The sequence below is a fragment of the Anastrepha obliqua genome, chromosome 6 (assembly GCF_027943255.1).
Source record: "Anastrepha obliqua isolate idAnaObli1 chromosome 6, idAnaObli1_1.0, whole genome shotgun sequence".
NCBI lineage: Eukaryota > Metazoa > Arthropoda > Insecta > Diptera > Tephritidae > Anastrepha > Anastrepha obliqua.
Window position 1 is genome coordinate 44,821,137 of NC_072897.1, and position 19,739 is coordinate 44,840,875.

General features: G+C 35.0%; 1 protein-coding gene across 1 annotated transcript; it reads right to left on the bottom strand.

Moving 5' to 3' along the window:
* Nucleotides 1–2,402: 2,402 nt before the first annotated feature.
* On the bottom strand, nt 2,403–3,807 carry LOC129250446 (ATP-dependent DNA helicase PIF1-like). The gene is made up of 2 exons (XM_054890067.1): nt 3,513–3,807; nt 2,403–3,433 (listed from the first exon to the last, which is right to left on the bottom strand). Exons 1-2 carry the CDS (start codon nt 3,805–3,807, stop codon nt 2,403–2,405), a joined length of 1,326 nt encoding a protein of 441 aa, XP_054746042.1.
* Nucleotides 3,808–19,739: the final 15,932 nt, after the last annotated feature.

The window sequence follows — 19,739 nt, forward strand, 5'->3', positions numbered from 1 at the left end:
ACTTTGGACCCGGAAGTGTTCGAGATAATGATGGTAAATTTTACACCCACTGGAAATACGGCTGAAAAAGCAAACCAAGTCATGAGGCAACTCACTAAAGTATGTGATGCTGCTATGAGGAAAACAAGGCCTAATAAAAACTACAGAGAGTCCGTTTACTGGTGGACGGAAGAAATCTCTGCAGCACGCGAGGAATGAAATAGAGCAAGGCGAACATACCAGCGGTCGGGAGGTACGACCAGCTTTTAAAGGAACAGATTCCTCTTCAAACAGACTCCTCTAAAAAATGCAATTAAGAGCAGCAAACGCCGGTGCTTTCAAAAACTATGCGAGGATGTTGACAACAATCCATGGGGATTTGCATACCAGCTTGTGAAGAAAAAAACAAAAGCCCTCAAACCGCTGCCTACGACGTGCCCGGTTATATTGTACAACATGGTCAAAACATTGTTCCCCCAACAGCAAGGTATCGTAGCCAACGTTGCTAGCTGTATGGAGGACGACGACACTCGATGATTGACCAACAGTGACAAAATGTTGCACATTTGCAAACAGATTAAATGCAATAAGGCACCCGGGCCCGATGCTATCCCAAATGAAGCTCTTTAATTGGCAATCCAAAAGCATCCACAAATGGATGTTTACAACTCCTGCTTAGAAGAATGCACATTCCCGAAAGAGTGGAAACTGCAAAAGCTAGTGCTAATACCAAAAGGGTCTAAGCCGGCGGAAGATCCCTCAGGCACCCGTCCACTATGCTTACTGGACACGGGAGGCAAAATATTAGAGAGGCTAATTGTGAATCGCCTGGAATCTGCCATCGATAGAGCCGGCATCTACCACAGATGCTGTTTTAGCGGCTAGGCGTATCGCTCACAAAGCGGTCGAAGGTTATCGCTGGCTGTACGGAGATAAAGAGTATTGCCTAGTGACAACGCTGGATTTAAAAACTGCATTTAATTTCCGATTCCCAGTTTAAATTCGGAAAATGGTTGCAAGCTACTTCACTAACAGAGTGGTGCAATATAAAACCTACGAAGGAATCAAAAGGTGCAGAGTAACAGGAGGAGTTCCACGGGAATCAGTGCTGGGCCCACTCCTTTGAAATATAATGTACGATGGAGTCTTGTGTCACCAACTACCTACAGGATCCCAAATCATAGGGTTTGCGGATGACATTGCAAACGTAGTCGTTGCTGAATTCCTTAACCAGGCTGAAGCGATCTGCAACCGAGCAGTGAAAATCACAAAAGATTGGCTGCACAATAGTGATTTAAGCCTTGCAAACCATAAAACAGAGGCAGTCCTCATCAGTAGCAGGAAAATTGTTGAAACAGCAAATCTCAAAATCTAAGCTGTACATCAAATATCTTGGGGTAATGATGGATCACAGGTTGAGCTTTAAACAGCACCTAACATACGCCAGCGATAAAGCAGCGAAGGCTGTAACTGCATTGACACGTATTATGATGAATACGAGAAGACCTAAGCAGACTCCTAGGAAGTTGCTTAGCAGTGTGGTATCGTCTATCTTGCTATATGCGGTACCAACCTGGGCCGAAGCAACAAGCAGCAGCACATACATGAAAAGCATTAAAGCGGTATACCGGTTATATGCCCTCAGGGTCGGTTGCACATTCCGTACAGTATCGGAGGATGCTGTATTAGTCCTCGCAGGTATGCTACCAGTTAAGCTGACTGCACTCGAATTCGCCGAAATAAAAATAAAAAGTAGTTTAAAAAAACTAAAAAACACGCTTTTATTGCTAATCGAACTAAAAAGTAGAAAATAAATTTTAATGACAAAGGGACCTATAATGAAGTAATAGCAAATCGAACGATCAGTTATAGTCAACTACCTCAGAACAGAATTATAACGAAAATGAAGATACAAATAGAGTAATTCAAATTAGAGTTAAAAGCGTAGGATGCATTTTGCTTCACTTTCATAACCCTCTGTACATAGGTAGTTGCCAATAGAATGATTGTAATATTTACTATATCAAGCATCCCACGCTTTTAACTCTAATTTGAATTACTCTATTTGTATCTTAATTTTCGTTATAATTCTGTTCTGAGGTAGTTGACTATGACTGATCGTTCGATTTGCTATTACTTCATTATAGGTCCCTTTGTCATTAAAATTTATGTTCTACTTTTTAGTTCGATTAGCAATAAAAGCGTGTTTTTTAGTTTTTTTAAACTACTTTTTATTTTCTACTTTTTAGTTCAATTAGCAATAAAAGCGTGTGTTTTAGTTTTTTTTTTTTTTGACTATTTTTTATTTTCTACTTTTCAGTTTGATTAGCAGTAACAACGTGCTTTTTTAGTTTTTTACACTATTATGTATTTAGTTTGATTTATCAATCCGTCTTATGGTGGACATGTGGTATTGAAATGTTTTACGAATCATTTCGTAATCTAATCATTTCATTTAAAGCCTCACTGTTGCATGGAGTTTTTCCAGTTAGCTTAGAGCAATCAAGTTCTTCGATCCGCATACCGTCTAAAGATCTTACACGACTAAGTGCTACATAGGCCTGTCCAGCAGCAAACAGTCGCGAGCCTAGATAAATGACTGCATGATCAACTGTACAACCTTGCATCTTGTGAACGGTCGAAGCCCAACTCAGGATTAAGGGCAACATCCGTCTCTCAGCAGTTCCATAGCTATATTTCGCTGGGAACTGTATCAATATCGGTTTAATCATGTGCACACCATCAGAACCGAAGTCGATACGGACTGACGGGATGTCTTCCGCGTATAGTTGGTCTCTGCGAAAATTTGGCCAGATGATTTCAGTGATAAAACCCATATTGCCATTCACTAAACCTTTTGACACGTCAATGTTCGACCTCAACATCACTTTAGCCCCTACGAATATTTTCAGTTCTTTCGGAAGACCTCCTGTTTTATTAATATCATTAGGTATCACAGAATTTAAGTCCTTGTTACCTAAATTACGAGTGGCATCAATAAGTTGGTCTTGTGCTTTTATTGTATAAATAACTGTCCCTTTATTCTGAAAACTCTGGAGAACTTTTTCATTGTGTCTAGCAACTTGATCATTCGTTGGGTAAATTCTTAATGCTTTCTCAATCGAAAATTCATTAGTCGCATCCGTTGAAACTTTTTCCAGAAGGATTTCAAGTTGTCTAGACGTCATTTCTCCAACTCGTAGGGCATTAAGTACATCTATAAATGTTGTGTCTCCTTGTTGACGCATGTTTTGTTTAAGTTCAACCAGACCGCTAGCTGGCTTCATATGATCTGGTTGATGAAAAACTTGATGTCCTCTAACAGGTGGTAACTGCATTAGATCTCCAAAGAGTATCACGTTTATGCCACCAAAACAAGCGTCTGCGATTTTCAGTTGTCGCAAACGAGAGTCGATCATACAAAGCATCTCATAGGGTATCATAGAAATTTCATCTATGAACAGAAACTCAATATTTTGCCATAACTGACGCATTCCTCTCAAATAATTACCGGTAAGAAGTGGCATGCTTACAATTACTCCATCTTTTTGTACTGGTAGTTTTAACAGCCGGTGTAGCGTTGTACCACCGATTAACCGTGCTGCAACTCCAGTGAGAGCACCGACTTTTACCACCGGTTTTCCATAACATCGGTTGACATGGTTTTTCAATAGTTTCCCCGGTGCCTGCTCCACCAGTTACGAAAATTTTCTCCCGTTTCATATCACCATTGAGTTGCTTCTTAATACTCTCTGTGACAAGAACAACTAATTGTCTTTGATCAACATTCATCGCATTTTGCGCTCTTTGGAATTGATCATTGCTCATTTATTTCTCTGGTAACTCTTCCTCTTCAAGTTCAGGATTTATAATCTCTGGCTGCTCCAAAATTTCGAAAGCATGTATCTGATTGAATGCATTTTCAAGCTGTTGGTCCCGCTCTCGATGTTGGCACATATGTCTACTTGTTTCCCTTAAACGACTCTCTCGAGCTACAAAAGCTTCTTTGGCATTATCGATGCCTTCAAGTATTTCAGTTTCCGAACGATAAGGCATATATTGAAGAAGTAAGCTGTAGGAAAAGTTTTCTGGATCCGAAGCTGCTATAAAATATGGCACTCTGACAACTGCAGGAACATTTCTCACAACCATTTTGCTTTTATCCAACAGAGTGATGAGTGGGCGACGCATGTTTGTTTGTTCCTCATAGGCATCATGGTCTACACTTTCCTCGGTATCGCTTAACTTTTTCGGAAAGTGTGGTTCAAACAACATAGCAAACTCTATAAGGCTCATGTTCGCAAAATCGTAGTCAGGATGTTGTAATGGACGTTTTTCATATCTTTCAAAGATATTGCTGTAGTAACCAATTGCGTGTCCGCTTCTATCGAATTGCAATACTCTGTAACGCTGTTCTGGCTTTCTTGTGTTTAGGAAGACACAATGTCGCGAACTGTTTCGTAATGGGATATGACAAAGCCGATATGCACATTCGGCAGCTGATACTTGTCGTTCATGAAGAATCTTCATACATATCTTGAAGAGTTTGCGTGAAAGGTCAGTCTCTTCGCGTTGGATTTGTTGTATTGCCTGTGCAATTCCAGCATCGACACCCTCTGGTTCTGCTTTCGACAGATACTTTGCAATATAGTAAGCTATCGCTTCGTTCGATCCGCACGGTTGAATATCCATATTACCTGTCCACAGTCTCAATAACTCTGGGTGGTAATTATTTACCCAAGCATCTTCTTTACGACGCTTAAGTAAGGAAATTCTGCCCCCATTGCGGAGAAAATCGTCTGAAGAATGTGATATTATTCGTGTCTCATGACATTCTTGACGTGGAAAATTGAATCGACATCTTAGAGAGGTAATATTCTTTGTACAAGTTTGTGTATGCCGATGAATTTGACATTTTTTCACAAGCTCGAAGAGCTCTGGATCTTCTTCTTCTGTTGGAATTTTACACCAGCAGTTACGATCAAGTAGAAGTATTCCTTCTTCTGTATCAAATGCTGGATGATTCTCAATCCAAACTACCATATAGAGGTGAGGACTACCACGATTCTGAAACTCAATACGCCACCAGAAGTCTTTTACTTTTCCTCCAAATACTTCATCATTATTTTGAATGAATTTCATTAGAGCATTGACTCTGATCATAAAATGTCGACTCAAAATCACTGGGTACTTTTCGATAAGACGTTGGGTCTCATAAATGTCAATTGTACTTGGATCAACATCAAGTCTACCGTCGGCTATTAATAAAGCCTTTCGTTGGTCTAACCAGTGGAGATCATTTGTGGAGATCATTTGAAGCTGATCTCCAATAAGCTGCAGAACCTCTCAAATTTTTGAGATAAAGGTGGACATCTTCAACAGATCCTTCTTGATTTACAATTTTCTTGCCACATGCTGATATCGTGCTTTTGATTCGATAATATTCAAAGAACGATAAAGCGTAAAAAAGATAATCGTTACGTTGGAATCTTGGGTCACTTCCCAAAATTCTAGACTGATAGTAGTCTAATGCTGTAATTTTAACAGGCCTCTGTTCTGCGAAACCATTCTTCCCATAGGGAAACAGAAAGTACCAGGCAAATTCTTCTGCTTTAAGTTCATGGCCCACATTGACGATGTTATCTTTCGTCTTGCGGGTAATTTCATTAAGGTTTCGTGAGACCTGTACTTCATCTTCGACATTAGGAGGCATTACATCAATCGGTGCCATCATTGATGTCTGCAGTGGAATAGTTTGATCAGTTAAATTCTGTTGAAAAGTGATTATTTGGGATACTGCTGCTACCATCTCACTACTCTCACGTGTTTCTACCTCTTTAGAATCATCATGCAGAGAACGTTAAATATAGAGAAGTCTCAATGACTGAAATGGCAGCACTTTTCAGGAGTACTCGTTTTGCGCGCGTGGTACACAACAGCGACATTTTTCAGAGAACGTTAACAGAAATATGCTCAACTGCAGAAATTTAACAGCTTTTGAGAATTAAGAGCTTTTTTGTTGGAAACTTTCCATTTTGTGCCAAAGTTAGGTTACAGGTGCTTTTTGTCTCTTTATTTGCATGAAAATTCATTTTTGAATTTGAATTGATTTTGCGTAATTTGCGCCAAAATTTCCATGTCAAACCAAAAGAGTCTAATGAACTTTAGTTTGAGAAAAACTTTTGATTGACGTCGCGCAATTTTCAAACGCTTTCGATTTTCCGAATTTTTTTAAACTTTTTCGATTTAAAAATGAGCAGAACGTGTCGTGTGCGCGGCTGTTATTTAAAAAACAGTGAAGTAAAATTATTTTCTTTCCCACAGGACCCCATATTAGCAGACAAATGGAGGCAGAATTTGCATATTGCCAGGACGGAACATCTTCCACCCCACAACTCATTTGTGTGTGTAAAACACTTTGAGGCATGTGTTGTGGGGGGACAATGTTTGAAAAAGGGTGCCATCCCCACCCTTCGTTTAGGTAAGTTTTTGCGCAATACATAAGTAGGTATGTGTGTTTTTATATTTCGCTAAAGCGAACCTACAAGAATATCAAACACACATACCTACATATGTATTGCATGCATTTGATATAATATTAGGGTGGATAGGTTTTATTGCATACATTTGATATAATATTAGGGTGGATAGGTTTTATTGAGGGTGAGGTTTGCTAACTGGTAGCATTAGAGTTTTGAGGCAGGAAAGTGGAGGAAGTTAAGAAATTTAAATTATTTTTGAATGTGTATGTGCATATATTTCTTAGAAAATAATTTTTTATTAATAACCATAATATTACAATACCCGGCATCCGTTACTATGCCTTGTTGAATAAAATCAAAACAACCAATCAGAAAAATATCAAGCAAAATTATTTTTATTAATTTTCTATCTCAAACCGTTTTTGAACTTTGCATTTGAACAGCTTATGCGGATTGTGAAGTCTAGAGTGTGCTATAAATAGTGGGAAATAGGGAAAACTAAGAGTTTTTAGATTAAATTTAAGCAAATATTATTTATTTATTATTACTAAGTCAAAACATACAACCATAGGTTATTTTTACAATGATTGACCTTAAGAATAGTTTACATAAAAAGATAAACAGTAAAATCAAAATTAAAATTAAAATTACAGATAGTAGTAAAGATAAAGTATTAAAAGGAAAGTAAGGTAAAAATAGTAGTAGTAGGAGTAGGGACTAATAGGAAGAGATTTAAAGTACATTCAGCAATATTCGATTATTAGTGATGAATGAGAGTGGTGGCGCGGCCTGGGGGCTGTGGGAAGGGAGTTCCATCCTAAAAACATGCCTATAACCTTCTTTGAATTATTATACGTTTATATTATATTACACTGTGCGACAATTTTGGGGTCATCAAAATCAAACCGCACCGGACCTTTTTTTTCTGAAAATATACCTATTCAATAGCAAAACTCTCGCTGGGTTTTTAAAAGTTAGCTCGATTTTTTTTTTATAGCGTTTTGAAGTTTTCTATTTTCATGAGATTTTGGAGTTTTACCTGTACGCTAAATTTGACTTATAAATCGACCTTTGTTTGATTTAATCGATTTATTTTGTCATACCTTGATGCAGAAATTTCGTACATGTACAAATAAACTTATTTTGAGAAGAACCTATATCTCAATACGCAATTTTGAATACCAAAATTTCGAAAAATTGTATGTTTTTACCATTTTTTACTGTAATTATGAAAATAATAAAAATTTCTCACTATTTCTTCTAGCCAAAATGTTGCAAAATGTACTAAAAAAGTCATTTATAAGATAAAAACATAAAACTGAACTTTAAGTTTGTTATTTTCTAAAAAAATAAATTTTTAACAAGATTTTTCTTCATAAAAATAATTTTTTTATACTCTGCTTTAAATTTTTTTTAAATATATTATCTAAAAACTCTGTAGGTAAAAATATTAAATAGATTAAGTAAAAGGAATATAGACTTGAATTCTTATATTTTTTTTTTTTTTATTAAAATAAAAAAATTTTTACGTACTAAAACCTTAGAGACGAGCTCTTTTCGACAATGATTGAATTTCAACATCATCATTATCAGAGTAATCAGATTCATCAGTAAAGAATTCCATGCCTGTCTCTTCTTCTTCTACCTCATATTCTTTTTCCTCCTGGTTACTCCATTTTCCTTCATTTTGTCGACCAGGAACAAATCAATCAAAATTGAAAAATATGTTTACTCCACAACAATAGCAGAAAACGTTAATATTTGCAGGACAATTGTACATTTTTTATTTTCTTAATTCATAAAAAATTCACGTAAATGAAATTAATAAATTCAAATATGTTAACAAAAACCATATTGTTCACAAAAAAATATTTCACATCAAATTAATTTAACCCTCCGTGTATTATCGCAAGACTGCTGCGATCTTAGAACAGGTAAAATCGTTGGGAACAAATTTTGGAATTTCTAAAACAAACATTTCCTGATAAGACAGACTACAACCTTCTTTATACTTTTTATTTGTGTGCTAGCCACTTTTCTATGTACTTAACAGGCTAAAAGTCTTGTGAGACCAATCTTGCTTATCACTACTCACGATCACATTTTATTACATCCAATATTCATTGGAAAACCGTATCTGGAAAAAATACTAGCAAAAATAGAAAAATCTGAAAATGTGTATAACGGGTGGTTACGTATAAAATTATTTTCATAATTACAGTAAAAAATGGTAAAAACATACAATTTTTCGAAATTTTGGTATTCAAAATTGCGTATTGAGATATAGGTTGTTCTCAAAATAAGTTTATTTGTACATGTACGACATTTCTGCATCAAGCTATGACAAAATAAATCGATTAAATCAAACAAAGGTCGATTTATAAGTCAAATTTAGCGTACAGGTAAAACTCCAAAATCTCATGAAAATAGAAAACTTCAAAACGCTATAAAAAAAAAATCGAGCTAACTTTTAAAAACCCAGCGAGAGTTTTGCTATTGAATAGGTATATTTTCAGAAAAAAAGGTCCGGTGCGGTTTGATTTTTGATGTCGCACTGTGTTATAAAATAAATTTTCTTAATATGATAATAATGAGGTTAATAAAGTCAAAGAAAGAAAACTACAAAATAAATTAAAAAAGCTGTAGGTTATAAGTAGGTTGTAAGCCAGGGCCCCACGAAAAGAGATTCGCCGTTCACACAGGTAATTAATAATCTATTAGCTATCTTTTGCATATGATGATACCTATTCTTTTACTACTGTGTCCAAAAAATAAGGTGACATTTGATTTTAAACTGCGCGCTTTGAAGGATTAGGAGAATTCTTTTTTTTTTTAGGTTGGTAGTACTGTGAGTGACATCTATGTCAAATTTCATGTGAAATATTCATTTACTGTTTGAGATACGCGTCGTTTTGTGAGCTGCTAAAAGTGAGTTTCTCGTTTTTTGCAATGTCGAAATTTGTTGAGCAAAGAATTTGCATTAAATTTTGTTTGCGGAATCAATTTTCGGATACGTTGAGGATGGTGCAGAAAGCCTTTGGTGATGAGGCTATGTCTAAAAAAAATGTTTACAAGTGGTATAGTGAGTTCCAAGCCGGTCGTGAACGTGTGGAAGACGAAGAGCGTCCTGGGCGACCATCAACCTCAACTGACGAAGCTCACGTCCAACAAATCAAAGATTTGGTGTTGAAAAACCGTCGATTAACGATTAGAGACCTTGCTGATGATGTTGGCATATCGAAAGGCTCAGTCAATACCATTTTGAAGGATGTTTTGGGCCTCAAGCGCGTCAAATCTCGACTGGTACCGAAAACATTGAATTTTTTGGACTCGTAATTCGTGATCATTTCATCAAAAACTCAACCCATATCGTTCCGCAACCACCGTATTCACCTGATCTGGCACCGTGCGACTTCTGGCTGTTCAGCAGGCTCAAAAGACCGCTCCGGGGACACCGTTTTGACACGATAGAGGAGATTCAAGCCGCAACGAAGACGGAACTGAAGGCCATCCCGGAAAGTGACTACAACCAGTGTTTCGAAAATTGGAAAAAACGTTGGCATACGTGCATTGTGTCGGGAGGGGATTACTTTGAAGGGGATGAAATTGATTTGGAAGAATAAATAAAGAATTTTCAAAATAAATACAATGTCACCTTATTTTTTGGACACAGTAGTATTTCAGGGTTTTCCACTTTTCTATATTTCAGGTTTTTTTTATTTATATATTTTACAGGTATTTTCCCGTTTCAGGTTTTTTCTATTTTTTAGTCTATTTTACAGGTTTCTTTTTTATTTTTTCTTCTCTTTCAGCTAGCATCCGAGCCTAGATTTTTAAAGCACTACAATTTTTTCTTAATCATGATGGATTGAGAGTAGTGTTTTAAAAATCAGGTAAATCGCAATGACTTAATCGATGTCAATATCGAAGTCGTGTGAGAAATTGTTGTAGTATGAGAACAATTTCGTAATTCGTGCTTTAACAATTTTATATATGTATATTTTTTTTTCATTTCAGGAAATGTAAATACCTATTATTTATAGCATTGTAATATATATACATATACATATACATATAAGATTACTTAAATTTCTGTGAATAAAAATAAAAAATTAAAATTAAAAAAAAACTAGTATTTCATTTTCTTAAGGATAATAATATTTATTTGGTAAGAGGAACTTAAAGAAACGTATACCAATAATATAATTCGACAGGATTTCATTACAATATCAATATATTCGTTCCGCTCAATAAAATAAATATCTGCATATGAAAAATCGTTCCTATGAACGTGCAAAAGCAAACACACATATATAGTACATAAATACATGCATACAAACTGCCATAGACATACTTGCATATGAGGCTGCGAGCACTTGCGACAGAATATTTCGATTTGCTATTGCTGTCGAGAATTCAGAACACATATTTACATACATATATTGATGCATACATATGTACGGAGCCGCGGCCACTCGACTTCACAAAAATTGAAGATTTACCAAATATTGGCAAATAATTCAACGCGAAATATTACAATATTGACTATTTTCGAATTGGCGAGAAAATTGGCATATGGGCATATGAGCATATGAGCTCGAACTTAGTGTTATAGAATATTTTGGATTTTTCAGCGTCGTTGCGACTAAAAAAATCTGACCGCTGCGACTGCGCCTATGAATGTGTTTTGTTCTTGCAGTCGCTCGGCTTATAATTTTAGCTTTGGAAACATACGCGAGTTAGTGTAACAGAAAACACACTACTGTACCGATTACATCATCCAATGTATGATACGGAATCAGTAGTTTACATAAAAATATTCCTAATCAGTAGTTTACATAAAAATATTCCTATTCAGTAGTTTACATAAAAATATTCCTATTCAGCAAATAGTAAACAAAATAAACATTATCAGCAAATAGTATATTTCTATTATCAGCAAACAATTAACAAAAGAAACCAGAGCCTATAAATAGACGATTAAGCATAGAAATAGGTCAGTCTTATAATATACTGAAGCATGTGTACTTCAGTTTATAATTGACATAAGTACATATTGATACAAATAAACTATATCTTTTTATTTAAACATCAAAAGTACTTATTTAATTGGGGGCTCAACCGGGATTAATAAGTGAATAAAAGGAACTCCTAAAAAATCAAATTCCACACGTCCTGAAAAAGAGGACAAGGAGAACCAAAAATAAAACTGGACCTCTTCCGCAAAAAGCGATTACAAGTGTTTGACCAAAGCAGAGGAATCATAATGGAAGCAAGGTTAGTAACCTTGGAACAAGGCTATGCCACTGTAGAAGCAAAATTAGCCCAGCTGCAGCAAGCGCAAGTACCTAATATCGAAGAATTCCAACCGATAATTCCCAGGATAAACAATGCAAATGAAATAAATTTGAGACTATTCGAACGGCTACCAGTGTTCAACGGAGACACATCCAAATACAGGACATGGAAGGCAACCATTATATCAGCAATGAGTCCCATAGAAGCCTTTCGTGATACCAAACCATATTACGATGCATTATTTATAATACGTCACACGAAGATCGAAGGAGAACCAGCAACTCTTCTACAGAATCATGGCACAGTATTTCACTTACAAGCAATACTCAATCGCCTAGATTACAGCTACGCCGATACTAGAAGCTATAACGCCCTTATAGAGGAAATGAAAAGACAAATACAAGGAAGACAGACACTATCCGAATTCCATAGCAAGATCTGTCAAATCTTTAATTTAGCAATGACTAAATGCGAAATTGATTACCCAGGGAATACTCACTCTCTACAGCAAGTCACAAAAGAAATGGCCATAGATTGCTTCCGCAATGGCATAAATGATGAATTTACTCAACACACATTATATGCAGCAAAACCAAGAGATTTAGAAAGTGCATACGCAATTGCCACGGAGATTCTTTATAAAAGGCAGAACAATCCGATACGACGAGAAGCATATAACTACCCCAAACACCCACAAAACGAAAGGAGGTATCAACCAGGAGTTCAACCTATTCCCCATAAGGAAAGACCAAACCCGACACCAATGGACGTGGATACATCAATAGGAAGATTCCGGCAACCCACGAATAATCAGCATCAACAACAGCAATCGTATCAACAGAATCCCTTCAGAAACAACTATGAACGACAAAGAGCAGGATACGCACCTTTCAATCCCAATAGAGGAGAACCATTTAAACGAAACCACCAACCAACGTCATCCAGATATAATATAGCACCGCAGAAGCTACAAAGGATCAACCAAATAACGGATAATAATAGTGATCAGTCATTAAAGGTAAATATAGATGAAAGTGAATTTGAAAATAGAGCTACTTTTTTAGACGAGTAAATAATCTGCCGTGTCTTCAGATTATTTTGCATGATAATAAAAAACTATTGGTTTTAATAGACACAGGTTCGACATTAAATTATATTAGGAAAAATATTCCAAATGGAAAGACCTTCCCAGTTAAACAATTTGTTAGTAGAACTCTGAATGGTTCAAACACAATAAACTCAGCCAAGAAGATAAGAATGCTAGGACAAGAATTAGTATTTTTTGAAATCGAAGAATTAAAAGAATTCGATATGATATTAGGAGAACAATCCTTGAGAGAAATGAAAGCTAAGATAGATCTGTTCGAATATAAAATGATGTATGTCAGGAGAACAGAACAGAAGAAAAAAGAAATGGATGTCAGTCAAGTAAATTTCACAATAGATGAGAGCAAATATAAAAAAGAGGTTGAAGAAATTATGAGAATTAATGAGGAAACAAATCCTATTTTACCATTTACGACAACAATTGAAGCAACGATCCGCACTAAAACTGAAGAGCCAATATGGACGAAACAGTACCCTTACCCCTTTTCAGACAATAATTTTATAAATAAAGAAATAAACAAAATGCTAGAGAATAATATAATTAAACCCAGTAAAAGTCCCTATAACTCACCCGTATGGACAGTACCAAAGAAAGGAACTGACGAGTTAGGAAACCCTAAGAGAAGAATGGTCATAGACTTCCAGAAATTGAATAGCGAAACCATTACCGATAGATATCCCATACCTGATGTCAACATGACAATACAGAATTTGGGGAAAGCAACTGTTTTTACAACCCTAGATTTGGAAGCAGGTTTCCATCAGATAAAAATCAAGGAGTCAGACACCGAAAAGACAGCCTTTAGCATAAACGGAGCAAAATATGAATTCTTAAGGCTGCCGTTTGGACTAAAGAACGCACCTTCAATATTTCAAAGATGCGTAGATGACATATTAAGGAATTACATAGGAAAATTCGTGCATGTATATATAGACGATGTGTTAATATATTCATCCTCACACGATGAACATATGGAACACATAAGAATTGTTGTAAATGCACTGCGTCAAGCAAATATGAAGATTTCATATGAAAAATCTCATTTTTTCAAAAACAGCACTGAATATTTAGGACATATTATTAAACATAACAGAATAACCGTAGACCCACAAAAAATTGAGACCATAAAAAATTACCCTGTGCCTATGAATCTGAAAGAATTAAGATCATTTTTAGGACTAGCAGGATATTATAGAAAGTTCATCAAAGACTACGCCAAGATTACCAAACCCCTAACATTGTTTTTACGAGGAGAAAACGGTCTCGTAAAGAAAAATCAAAGTGAAAAAATGCAAATAAAATTAGATGAGGAAGCCATAAAAGCGATGAATATATTAAAAAAGGAATTACAAGCACAAGTCGAACTCTTTCAACCCGATTTCAATAAACCCTTTGATTTAACTACGGACGCAAGTAATTTTGCCATAGGAGCTGTGTTATCCCAAGGTAGAAATCCCATTTGTTTTATATCCAGAACACTAAGCGAGACGGAACAAAAATATAGCACAAACGAAAAAGAGTTATTAGCCATAATTTGGGCACTACAAAAGTTCAGGAACTATTTATATGGACGATCAGACCTTACAATCTACACGGATCATCAGTCCTTAACCTACTCTATTTCAGAAAAGAACCCTTATAATAAACTAAAAAGGTGGAAAAACCAAATAGAAGAATACGGTGCCAAACTAGTATACAAACCAGGTTCTCAACAGATGCACTAAGTCGGCAACAAATTAATCAATTAACCGACTCAGAATCGCAGCACTCTCAACTCAGCTCACCCACTGAAACCATAAGAAGGGTAGGCACTAGCTTAAACCATTTTAAAAATCAAATTATTATCCAAACTAACAATGGATTAGTAAGAATAGAAAGTAAAAATATATTCGGGAAATTTAGACACACCATCTACTTCACCACTATAGAACAATTGATAAGTGATATTAAAGGCGTACTACACCCAAACAATATTAACGCCATAATCACTACCGAAGAAATTCTATATCAAATAAAAACCACACTAGTACAAACTTTCCCAACCACTACTTTTGTAATAGCAAATGCATTAGTCAGAGACATCACTGACGAAAATGAACAGAATGAGATAGTTGAACAAATACACAGAAGAGCACATAGAAATTATAGAAATAATATAAAAGAACTCTCTGAGAGCTATTACTGGCCTAACATGAAAGATATGGCAAAGAAGGCAGCACAAATATGTGAGATATGTAAAAAATGTAAATACGACAGACGACCGAATAAATTACTTTACGGAAAAACACCAATACCAAATGAAGTAGGTACACATTTGCACATGGATACATTTTTTATGGACAACCAAACATATATAACTACAGTAGACAGATACTCAAAATTCTGCTATATAAGAAAAATACCAGATAGGAAAAACTCATACATATATTTGAATGAAATATTATCACAAATATTCCCATACGCAACGAACCTAACAACCGATAACGACCCGACATACGTTAATGTAATAGCAAAATCCCTATACGATCGACTACATATACAGCACACAGCAGTGCCACCACAACATTCGACAACGAACGGTCAAGTAGAGCGGACACACAGCACAATAGTGGAACTAACTAACTTACTAGTAAAGGAAACCAAAGGTAAGCACGAAGAGGTGATATTCGAAGCAGTACGACAGTACAATAAAACCATTCACTCGGTCACAGGACATAAACCCGAGGACGTGTTTTTCAACAGAGGAGGATACGACTATAAAGTCATCGGAAATAGAATTCGTTATAATCAAGAAAGAGATATCACCCAACAGAAGGCACCGAACAAACAAATTACTTACAAGAAAGGAGATATTATTTACGTTAAGAGAAGCCGAAGAAATAAAAAACACGATAGATTCATAAAAAAAATAATTGAACAGGATAACGGTAAAACAGTCACAACAACTGATAATAGAATAATACACAAAGATAACATCCGTACGAACTAGAAATGAATCTCATAATAATAATAATCTTGATGTGCATAAACAGAATTAGTTCAGACACAAATATTACAAACCTTAAAGGAAAAGATTACATATTAATAGAAACGAATCCAGCTTTTATATTTGATAGCTATGATTATTTATATCATATTACAAATTTAACTAGAATATTAACACCATACCAAAATGTATTAAACTCAAAATATAATTTAGATTCAAATCCTGAAGTGAAAATATTACACCAAAAAATTGAAATATTAATAAAACAGATAAATCCAGTTAATAGATTTAGAAGAGGATTAAACGCATTAGGGACAATATTAAAATGGATAACGGGCACACCAGACCACGATGATGAAGTAGAGATACAGACAAGAATTAATCAATTAATTGAGGGACACAATAAACAAAAAATAATAAATAGTAATTTCGAAAAAATTTTAAAGACATTAAACCCCAAAGATTTCTCTGAAAAATTAATACTCACAGAAGTCTACAATGAACTAAATACTCTCCTAACTACAATTAATTTAGCAAAAAATAACAACTTCCTGTCAACTTCATTAGACTTAGAAGAAATCACAGAAATCATTGCGAAAGAAAAAACAAATGTTTTAACCATAAATATTTTAGAATACGCAGAAATTAAAATTGTTAAATTCGAACAAAACTTTATAACAGTTTACAAATACCCAAAAATCAAAGAAAAATGTGAACAATTCTACATCCACTCATTAGCTTCAAAAAAAGGAAAATTAATTATGGATAAAAATATTGCTTTATGCAAAGGAAATCAATACGTAAGAATCAATAAATGTAAAGATTTTATAGATCAAACTATATGTAAGCAGAATAAAAGGGACGAATGTACAATACAAATATTAGAGAAAAATAATGCTCAATGTTAAATGATAAAAGAAAAAAATCCACCCTTTATTAATTATGGTAACGGAAACATTATTATTAGCGGATTAAATATATTAAACAACGAGATTTTAGATGGAGATTTTTTAATTTATTTCAAACCCAATATAACATTAAATAATGAAGAATATATAAACATTAAGGAAACTATGGTAAAAATACTCCATAAAAAGCATAAAGAAAATCTAGATATATTAGAATACTTAGAATCTCAATCAGAATACAAATTCAATAATCTAGACGAAATATCATCCATATTTGTACCAATTGAACAAAATCCAATTAAGGCTACATTTATAACTATATTAATTATAACCCTATTAATCACAATAACCAAACTATTATTAGAATTTAGAGTAAGGAGAAGGAATATACTTTATCAAAGAGCACTAATACAATGTCAAAAAGACCATGAAGAAAGAAAACAAAAATTACAAGAGTCCAAATTGTAAATGAGGACATTTAATTTTAAGAGGGAGGAGAGTTAGTGTAACAGAAAACACACTACTGTACCGATTACATCATCCAATGTATGATACGGAATCAGTAGTTTACATAAAAATATTCCTAATCAGTAGTTTACATAAAAATATTCCTATTCAGTAGTTTACATAAAAATATTCCTATTCAGCAAATAGTAAACAAAATAAACATTATCAGCAAATAGTATATTTCTATTATCAGCAAACAATTAACAAAAGAAACCAGAGCCTATAAATAGACGATTAAGCATAGAAATAGGTCAGTCTTATAATATACTGAAGCATGTGTACTTCAGTTTATAATTGACATAAGTACATATTGATACAAATAAACTATATCTTTTTATTTAAACATCAAAAGTACTTATTTAATTCGCGTGCAGAGGCATAAAGCCAGTGCTTTGTGTGTGCTGTTGTATGTACATACATATGTATGTATATACTAATAAGCATAGTTTTGCTGGGAGTCGAGAATATATGTATATGTATGTACGGACATACATACAATAGGGCATCAATATGCCAATACGTGAGGTAGGTCATGGTTGCTTTAGTACATTGAACTTTTGCTTAATTGTTTCTTACATGTGTATGCATACATGTACATACATATGTTTGTAGTAAGAAACAGTTTAAACAGATTTTGTTACTAATCCAAATATACATACGTACGGTAACATACGAATATGCTTTTTTATCCTATAAAATATGTAAATATGGAGGATATCTTGGGTTTGTTAAAATTATTCTTTTATTTATTTTGAATATCAAAACTTGTATACAAACCATGCTTGTATACCTCCTGCAATAGGATGTGGATGAAAAATTACAGAACGGAAATAAAAACGTAATGCCTCAAATGCCTTGCAAAATGCTGTCGGTCAATTTTATTTCAAACAAATGTATGTATAACAATGCCCAATTTCTTTTTGTCCAAAAATAACAAATATATATGTATATGCAAATACATACGTTTCTTTGAAGTTTTCTTTTATTTATTTTAAATTTCAAAGTTTTATACTATCTATAAAATGCATACATATATTATTCCAAGTAATAAATCTAAATTGAAAAAAATTTCGTTTGCAAAGGAACAAATGAATGCATATTCAAATGTAAATATAATATATACATACATATGTAACACTATAAGAATTGAAGATCCAATTGAACTTTTGCACAAACATAGGACTATGAATAAGTTCGTGCGGTTTTTTTCGAAATTTGAAACTTTATTGACGTAAAATGGTTACAAATTTAATATTCAAAGTATTGTCCATCGCTTGCTACTACTTTTTCCCATCTTTCTGGCAATTCACGGATTCCCTTTGTGAAAAATTCGGTCGGTTTTGCCGCAATCCACGAATCGATCCATTTTTTGACTTCATCGTAATTACGGAAGTGCTGGTCAGCCAGGCCATGTTGCATCGATCGGAAGAGATAGTAATCGGATGGCGCAAGGTCTAGACTATACGGCGGGTGGGGTAGGACATCCCATTTGAGCGTTTCTAAGTATGTTTTGACCACTTGTGCAACATGTGGCCGAGCATTGTCATGTTGCAAAATAACTTTGTCGTGTCTATCGGCGTATTGCGGCCGTTTTTCTCGCAGTGCTCGGCTCAAACGCATCAATTGTCGTCGGTAGACATCCCCCGTAATCGTTTCATTCGGTTTCAGTAGCTCATAATACACAACACCCAGCTGGTCCCACCAGATACACAGCATAACCTTCAGGCCATGAATATTCTGCGCCGACGTCGATGTTGAAGCATGGCCAGGGTATCCATACGTTGCCCGACGTTTTGGATTGTCGTAATGGACCCACTTTTCATCGCCAGTCACAATTCGATGCAAAAAACCCTTTCTTTTGTGCCGTTGAAGCAGTTGTTCGCATGCCATAAAACGGCGTTCAACGTCTCTTGGCTTCAATTCATACGGCACCCAATGGCCTACCTTTCGGATCATTCCCATGGCTTTTAAACGTTTGGAAATGGTTGATTGATCAACTCCCAAAGTTTTTGCAACCTCTTCTTGCGTTTGAGCCGGATCTTGATCGAGCAATTCCTCCAATTCGGTATCCATGAACTTTGGCGGCGCACCCTCGCGTTCTTCGTCTTCCAAGCCAAAATCACCACTTTTAAAGCGTGCAAACCACTTCTGGCACGTTCGCTCAGCTAGAGCATGCTCACCATAAACTTCCACCAAGATACGATGACTTTCGGCTGCTTTTTTCTTCATATTAAAATAATGAAGAAGAATTCCCCGCAAAAACACATTATTTGGCACGAAATTCGACATTTTCAAGTGTGGTAAAAATATTGTTGTTTACGCTTCAAATAAAAAACTTATACTGACGTTTGTGCCTTACGACAGTAGCTCTCCAATGAATGTTTGGAAATGTGGATCGATGGAATAATAATCAAGTTACGCCATCTGTTGTAAAACCGCACGAACTTATTCATAGTCTTATAATATAATAT